Source organism: Neolamprologus multifasciatus, chromosome 12 (genome assembly GCF_963576455.1).
Source record: "Neolamprologus multifasciatus chromosome 12, fNeoMul1.2, whole genome shotgun sequence".
NCBI classification, from domain to species: domain Eukaryota; kingdom Metazoa; phylum Chordata; class Actinopteri; order Cichliformes; family Cichlidae; genus Neolamprologus; species Neolamprologus multifasciatus.
The window spans coordinates 36,591,098-36,599,545 of NC_140450.1; the positions used below are offsets into that span (position 1 = coordinate 36,591,098).

An 8,448-nucleotide genomic window follows, 5' to 3' on the forward strand; every position below is an offset into this window, starting at 1 on the left:
CAGTTTAGAAAAAAGAGAAAAGAAGAGGAGGAGAAACGAGCAAAAGATGCAGGTAAGCAGATGTGTGATTGGATAATGGCAGGTCACCCTGAACCAATCAGAATCAGAATACTTTATTAATCCCTAAGGAAATTATGTACGTTACAGTTGGTCCAAGAAGAAATGGTAAAAATAGCAACAGTAACAGACTAAACTCCAAACAATACATTATGTTACAGATTTTAATATTAATTAGTCATTGTCAGTTGTTGATTTGTCCTGTTCTCATTGTATGATGAATTATGATGGCTGTTTGGTAGCTGTTTGCATACAATGAAAACTCTCTCTCTCTTCATATGTGTGTGTGTGTACAACAGCTTTATGTTAATGTCCTTAATATGTTTTGTCTGTATGTATGTGTGTGTGTGTGTGTGTGTGTGTCTTGGGGGTGGGGGGTGGGGGGCGCCAGAGGGAGTGTTCGCCCAGGGCGCCAAACAGGCTAGGACCGCCACTGCTAACTGGTTTATGTAAATGAGGTAATGCCATGGAAACGACTGAACATGTGTTACCAGCTGCACATGTACGTCAGACAAAGCAGATGGTGAGGGCAGGAATGGGCCGTACATGTTTGAAAGTGTGGTGATCAGTTAAGTCACGATGAAGGGAAAGATGTTTCGTTTTTCCGGATTCATCGAGGATTTAGGAGACGATGCCGCAGTAAAGCCCGGGAGATGGCAGCAGTGCAACTTTGCTGGATGCAGGCTGCCGTTATAACGAAAGAAGAAGAAGAAACTTTCCCGTCCTGCACTGCTGCTCCTCGACGTTATCCAACACACAGCCGAATGTAGGCGAGCTTCAGCGGACAATCTGATCGCGATATCAGACAGACGGTGACAGGCGCCCTTCAGCTCTCCAGCATGAGCGGCATGCGGACCATGCTGGCCTCTGTGATCATGGTCGGGGCGCTGGGGGTCGGCTATGGGATGTGGTCGGTGATATCTCCGGGAGAGGAGAGGCGGAGAGAGATGATCAAGGTGATTCACAAGTTTCATTGCGCTTCGGTCGCTTTTTCACACATGTCGATGTTAACATGTAGTCTTTCCAAACCAAAGACAAACTGTGGGTCATAAATAACAATGATGTGTCCGGTTAAAATAAAACATTTTATTCACCGTCAGCATCATTAAAGTGAACGATTGCAGTCACGTGTATTTCTGGAAGATTGTAATACTGACGTAGACCAGATCTTTAACTTCCTTGTTGTGTAGTCAGCGGACTGTATGTGACCGTCATCTGCGAACCACCGCCGCCCCGCATCAGCCGCTTACGTGTTCTTGCGCTCCTACACTGAGTTTTACGGTCGTGTTTCCTCTTCTGCTGATGACACACCTGCAGTCATTGGTACTCAGCGCAGGTGCAGTGCAGGTGTCCCAGAAGAGCAGTCCACGGGAAATGTTGTGTATCAAGGGTCCAGGACCTGAATTTCCTCACACTGACAGCTCACTTTACCTCGGTTTTATAGGGAAAAACGCTGGACCTCTCCCCTGCTGTTTCCTCTTTGTTGTGCTTTTTTCCCCGGAGGAAGATCTACTTATCCCACAGGTTTTCCACGTCTGTGTAGATTCCCTCACAGTTATTTCAGCGCTCTCCTGCCAGGACTTTAAATCCATCTGTGAGATCTTAGATTTGCACTATGATTATAATTCTTTATACTGAGGTGATGATTGTTAGTCTCTCACTGATGAATTCAAACCCCCCCCCCCCCCCCAAAAAAAACAAAAAACAACAACAAAAAACAGTGAGAAAGTAGCTGAAATGCACAGGACAGTATACTGAACTAGCCAATCCCAGTACTCGCAAGGTGCAGTTACATTTCATGAGGTGCACGTCAGGTTACACTGTCTGCTTTAAAGGGGTTTCTGGTTATGATGTTGGATCAGGCATAACTGTGCTCCTGTGCATTTCTGGCTACTTTCTCAGCAGAGTTTTCAAATGTATTTGTGAGAGAAAAACGATAATATAAGGAGTAATAATCAAAGCATCAATACAAGGACTCAGAGAAAAATCTTGGAATATCAAATCCTCCTGCTCTGTTTACAAGGTGAGGTTTGTTATACAAATCTAATTTACCTGAGACATGAATGTATTTGAATGATGGAGTAATTGGTGACGGGTGTTTCCTCCTGCCCATCAGAATCTGCCCGAGTCAAACCCGTTGAGAATGGAAGAGACGAGGCAGAGGAACGCTCTGGTGATGCAAGCTCTAAAGGATGCTGCCGAAACCAGCGAGAATCTTGCGAGAGGACTGGGACCTTCAAAGTAGACGGACTGTGTGGTTCTGAGACCTGCTGCAAAGCCTTTACCCTGCATGCATGCAGGCTGCAACCTGTGCAGATAAAGACAGACAATCCTTTGTGGTACAGAGGAGCCGTTGTGTGATACTCTGTTGTCATTGCACATGAAAACAATTGAGGTAAATGTTAAAATTGTTTATTAAACTCTCCAAACAACGTCCAACTCATCTGTCTTATTCAAGCTTCATGATTGCTGTGATAAGCAGGTACACGTTGACCCTAACCCCACAGCGATCAGTCCAGCCCTGGGCCTTTCTGTGTGGGGTTTGCACGTCTTCCCTTCCACGGGTCAGCTGTAGATGGTTGCCCATGACAGCTCAGATACACGCCCACAGAAGGAAACCTGCAGTATGTGATTCCTCTGAGCCACAGAGCTGCATTATTGAAAGACAGCAGTGAACCTTACTGCAGAGGGTGACACGGGACAGCGTGGCCTCAGGACTCAGCCCCTAAATTCTCCAGATTATTTATTAAATTTGTGTTGTTTTGTTTTTTAATGACAAGATTAATGTGAAACTTTGTATCCATTCATGGTCACCTTTGGGGGGGGCAGAAAGGGTGCTGGTCCAAACAGTCTGTGTTCAATTTAAACTAACAGCCAAATAAAATAAATGAATCATCAGTGGAGCAATATATCTTAAAACAAACTGTCTGTGTCAGCCAAACATCCTGACGAACAGTTTGTTTTAAGGTCATGTTTAAAGTCCGGTTTCTTTACCAAGAAGCTGAAATTGGAAATAGGTCGCATGTGCGCACTGAAGTCCCTGTGAAGGTGCCGCTTTTGTGCTTTTCGTGGGTTAAAATACACGACGGGCGCCTATTGTACAGCAGGCGGCGCTGTGCGCTCACCCTACAGGAGTTTGCAGTGAGTGAGTGAAGAAGAGGAAGATGCGCGCCCTCGAAAACATTCTCGCGTTGGAAAAATCGGTTAGCTTTCCGCTTCCTGTGAAGAGATCCAGGCGCTCCGTCAGATAATGTAAGCATGAGCCGTTAGACTAGAAAACGTTGAAAACGCGTGTTTGTCGAGTGTTGTTTGAACAGAGCAGCCGTTTGGTGTGATGTAGACGCTGCTGCACGAGCAGCTGAAGCCTGCGACACAGCGCGTGAGCCTGCTCGGCTAACTGCGGCCACGCGCTTAACGTTTAGCTTGTTAGCTAGCGGGTCCGAGGAGCCCGGTGCAGACGGCTGCTCGGCCGCAGTCCAGTTTCATAAGCAGGCTGGACTCTGATCGAGATTTTCCGGAGTGTCTGAAGGCAAACGCAGAAATGTTCGTCGATGCCGTTTGTGGCTCTACGAGCTGTAACCTTTCATGTTACTCTGCAGGTTACGTGCGGAGGCCAAATGAAGCCGCAGTATAATAACGGGACCAGATATTCGTCACAGTGAGAGGCACCATCCTCTAGTTATTATTACGGTCTTTAACATCCTGGCTGCTGTTTTCAGTGCATGCTCCGGTTGCATTCAAGGGCCACAGAATAAACTAGCCTCGAGTTGAAATTTGGACAACAGCAGTACACGTGCGTGTGTCCCTGTAACACTCGCGCAGACGTCGGTGTTTGGCTTCATGCTTTTTGAGAACACACCAGCAGAGGCTTTTGTTCAGACTGGGAGATGGCAGCCTCGTTAGCCCTGTAAGCTTCAGCCCTGCAGTAAGGAGCAGGCAGCTTAAAGGTTCACATGTAGTTGTGCAGTGCAAGTCTTCTGCTCTCGAAGGGTGAAAACAACATTCTCAGCTGAAACCTGCAGGATTTGTATTTTTGTGACCGCACACATGCTACACTGCACTTTACGCATGAAGTATATCAGGGATGACTGTTCATCTGTGGCAGCGTCCACACCCACGGTATAAACAACAACTTATTGCAACTGCAGGGAAAAAACGTATTTAAAATATGTAAAACATAAATCCTGTTTTTTGTTTGTTACAAAGAACAATTTAAATTGAAGATTGGTTTTCCTTTCCCACAGGAGGTTAGACTTTGTGTTTCCCAAAGAACAGTAGTGTGCTAAAGAGCCTCTTATGGCTAAACTACTGTGGCGCGTGACCAGGTATATTGAAGCCTGGCACGTTTTCATTGATTCTGGGTCACATGTATCCTTCATTTCCATACTGGCTGTAAAGGCAGAGCTTGTTTTAACGTTTTCAGTGTGCTCACTAGGGCTGTGCGATATCACCAAAATCTCATATCCCGATATAATTCATCTATCGTCCGATAACGATATAAATCACAAAAATGTAACATTTTCTGTAAATTCTGTGAATCTCGGGCAGCTCGACTTGTGTGAAGTGTTTCCAGCTGGGCGTCGTGTAGCTGGAGTCGAGTGTTTAACCGATGCATGAAACGACGCATTTTTAGACATAAGTTGTAACGGCGCCGTTTTCTTTGTATTTATTACACGGCGTGCTGCGGGGAAAAGCCTGTTCTAACGTTTGAGTCTAAGCTTTATTTTTTAGCACCTGGCGTCTTTTTTACTTCTCATCCGTAAATAATCTGCATCTTTCATGTGATTCAGTTTATTTTGAAAAGTCTCAACAGGATCTTGAGCTTTATTGTGAAAGGTTTATGTGGAAAATAAGCGGACACGCGATGGTGTTACCGTCGTTGTTGCTAACGACAACGCATAAAAACAGGCGCTTGTCAGTCTGTAGTGTGGTTATATTAAATATAAGAGAAAGAGAGAACTTTAAGAAATTAATAATAACTACAGTGACATCAAAACATGAAAAAATATTGCTGTAAACAGTTTATTTTGCGACACCACGAAACAAACGACAGCGTAAAATGAAACGACGTTTTTATATCATCATCCGATATATATCGTTATATCGAACAGCCCTAGTGCTCACTGTGTAAATGTTTTAGTTATTGTTATAGTTTAAGATCACTTTAAAACACGTTCCATGTTGCCTCAGGGTGTTTCAGTTAAATATTAATACTGGATATTTTAAATCCCTGTTTCAGAAGAATGCCCAAATCAAAGGAAGTGCTGTCCTCCACATCTGGAAGTGACTCCGACAGTGAAGTGGAGACAAAGGTGTGTACTGTAACTCTGACTGTTGTGTCTTATGTCTTGAAATTAGCTGTCACATTAGTAAATGTAACTGTTGCTGTCTTCAAAGGCACAAAGCACATGTGGTTAAACGAATACAAAAGATTAGGTTGGTAAACTTCTCGACCTTTATGACAAAAAGGTAAAAATCTTGATGCTTAAGTGACTCAGCTAGGAATGGGTAAACCCAGGGCTGTCGCACCTGCGATGAAAAGCAGCTGTCTGTGCAATAAAGTGTTGTACGTACATAGCACTCATGCAACACCTTTGCAAGCCGCTTCTGCTAAGACATGGTAGCTTGTAATTAGCCTTCAATTCTACGGCAACTCCCGCAGTTCCTTTGCGTTTGCTGCCAGTCCGCTGGCAGGATGTATGTGCAGGCGGATTGGAGCAAGTCAGTACTGCGGAGAAGCAGCAAACGGAGTGAATCAGACCATCGTTATGTCATGGGAAGCAAGATATTTAAGAGAGATAATGGAAACGTCTTGAACTCCAACGCCCCCGTTACCAGCGGTTTCATGGACCGCAACGCCAGGTCTGTTACGTAAACGTGCACGTGTGGTTTCCACAGAAACGCTGGGATCTCTGCTAAAAGCTCATACAAACATTTCTGCAACCACCAAACGGCTAAAACAAACAAATAAACGAGCATGTAAACAAGTGGGAAGCAACGTTACTGCTCCAGAGAATTTAAGGTGGCAGAGACGGATTTCACTGTGCAAAAACATTATGTATGTGTGCAGGTAACCCTTCAAAAACAATGAAAGCACAAACCGCTTTAGGCATGTAAATAACGTTAAATCATTTCTGTGTTCAATACCAATCCAACTCTCACAGAGTCTAAATGTGCCAGATTGTAGAACGTCTGGTCATCACTTAAACACCTAAAACCTCTGTAACTTTGACCTGTTTCACCTCTGCAGCACAGATAACGTGGTTCATGATTTTCTCCAGTGTATTGTCTTTGTTGGGCATTTTTAGGCAAATAAATAAATCTTATTTCTCTGTTCCATCCTCAGTGACTTTGACACTGCAGCACCTGCTGTGATGTTCATGTCTGATGAACTCTCACAGCTGTTTACTTTATATTAATACCAAGGTCGTTTACACAGAGTTTGTAATTGTACAGAAACACTCGATTCATTTTGGAGCCCAGAAATGACTCTTAGGGTTTAACAGGTAAAACAAACAAACACCACATTTCATGCTCGTGCTACGTTTTGGTCTGTGCTATAAAGCTAACAACCTTTGTAGCATCAGTGCTGTAAGCTAACAAACACGCAGCCCTGGGTGGACCTGTTCATGAGTGCTGACACTTCAGTCTGTGCGGCATCACCTCGTTTGAAACCTTCCCAGTCAAACCATCACATTGGCTGACTGGTTTTCCTGTCATTTTCTGGACCATAAATCAAATGTGCCTTTCAGTAATAGAGCTGCTAAGCTGTGATAAGTTGCTCAAAGTATTTGTTTTGAAGGCAAAGAGAAAGAAGCTGAGTGCCCCGGAGAAACCAGCCAAGAAAGCAAAGAGTGGAGAGAGCTCCAAGCCCGGGGGCTCGTCCAAGGGCAGCGGTAACGGTGATGACAACATGTTCCAGGTGGGTGCCACGTGTGCTAGCTTTGGATTTTAGAGGTTGAAAAAATAGATTTGATTATTATTATTGACTTCTTTTAGATGTAAGACCCAAATATGACCATCTTATGTTTTTAAACCTTTGGAAAATGAACTTTGAATAGTAAAAATAATTTTAGGATATTTTGGAAAAACCCAGGAAGATGAAAACATGACAGTCACTTTACTTCTTCAGATTGGAAAGATGAGGTATGTCAGCGTCAGAGACTTCAAGGGTAAAGTCCTCATCGACATCAGAGAGTACTGGATGAACCAAGATGGAGAGATGAAGCCGGGGAAAAAAGGTAGTTACAGAGAGAAGCAGTGGTGAAGATGAAGGACATGCTTATCTGAAGAAGTACGCCACGACTGGCTTATTGATGTTCTTACTGGCTTTTGCTTTAAACTCTGTTTTCATTTTCTTTAGGCATCTCCTTGAATCCCGAACAGTGGAACCAACTGAAGGACCAAATGTCGGAAATCGATGATGCCATTAAGAGAATATAAGCATTCCTTCCAGTGTTGAATCTGTTGAACTAACTGAATATGTTGGCTTTTGTAAAAAGAAGAAAAAAGCCTGGGATTGTTTTCTAATGGGTTTGTTTAATTTGTAGTTTATATATATGTAGTTGTCGGCATATTCTGGGTTTGTGTGTGTGAAACCTGTTTTTCAGCTGTGGTAGTAACGGTGTGGGCGGAGAGTATGTGGTCATGGTAGGGTACACCAACACAGTCATGTTTTTGTATTGTAGAATAAAAACAAAGACTAGCTTAATGTTTCAGTCGATGTGTAAGATCATGTTCAGAATTGATCACGTGGGTCGAACCCTTCATGTGTTTCTTCTTCATGTGCAGCTGGTCGTCTCATCTCTGAAACCCAGCCTGGCTCGTCGTGTTTCAGTGCTGTGCAAAAGTCTTGAGCCAGGTCTCAGTCCTGCTTCACACTTTGTTGTAATTGTTTAAATTGGTCTTGAGTTGTGCAGGTTTTCTGAGGGTGCCGTGTTTTTCTTTGGACACTTACTGCATTTTCACTTCAGTCCTTGTATCTGTCCGTTTTCAGAAGATCTTGTTTATGTTAAGCAGCGTAACACCGACTTATAAAAACCACCAAACTCCAGATCGACCACTGTTGTGTCTACACGTAACAACTCCGCAAAGAACCGGTTTGAGATGGTATCTTTGGGTTACTAACAGGCTTTCACAAAAACACATCTGTACCGTTACTTTAGCTCAATCAGTGAAAAATGCCATACTGGTTTGAGTGGTGTGAAACAGTATTTTGCACCAACAAGGCGATGATCAGAAAACTTCCATATTATAAAAGACAAAGTGGTAGGTCTAAAAACTCAGCAGATAAATCAGTATTTGAAAGTCACGTCTTTAAGAAACGGAGAAATGTCCAGCAGGGAACTGAAGAAACGTCTCAGATGAGAGGGTAAACTCTTCAAAAGAAGT

At 43.6% G+C, this 8,448-nt stretch overlaps 2 protein-coding genes and 1 long non-coding RNA gene across 4 annotated transcripts; 2 read left to right on the plus strand and 1 right to left on the minus strand.

The window, feature by feature from the left end:
- Positions 1-407: 407 nt before the first annotated feature.
- Positions 408-2,218, minus strand: LOC146507480 (uncharacterized). Its single transcript, XR_014877273.1, has 2 exons — positions 2,110-2,218; positions 408-1,628 (listed from the first exon to the last, which is right to left on the minus strand). It is a non-coding gene; the product is annotated as an uncharacterized LOC146507480 (long non-coding RNA).
- uqcc3 (ubiquinol-cytochrome c reductase complex assembly factor 3) lies at positions 702-2,491 on the plus strand. The gene is made up of 2 exons (XM_085180799.1): positions 702-1,013; positions 2,174-2,491. Exons 1-2 carry the CDS (start codon positions 897-899, stop codon positions 2,300-2,302), a joined length of 246 nt encoding a protein of 81 aa, XP_085036925.1. The 5' UTR covers positions 702-896; the 3' UTR covers positions 2,303-2,491.
- Positions 2,492-3,184: 693 nt separating this feature from the next.
- sub1b (SUB1 regulator of transcription b) lies at positions 3,185-8,108 on the plus strand. 2 transcript variants are annotated; one of them, XM_085180797.1, is made up of 5 exons: positions 3,185-3,309; positions 5,297-5,369; positions 6,860-6,979; positions 7,190-7,298; positions 7,421-8,108. In XM_085180797.1, exons 2-5 carry the CDS (start codon positions 5,301-5,303, stop codon positions 7,498-7,500), a joined length of 378 nt encoding a protein of 125 aa, XP_085036923.1. In that variant the 5' UTR covers positions 3,185-3,309; positions 5,297-5,300; the 3' UTR covers positions 7,501-8,108. The 2 variants fall into 2 exon arrangements, with proteins under 2 accessions (XP_085036923.1, XP_085036924.1); XM_085180798.1 differs by having other exon boundaries at positions 3,201-3,309; positions 5,300-5,369.
- The last annotated feature ends 340 nt before the right edge of the window (positions 8,109-8,448 follow it).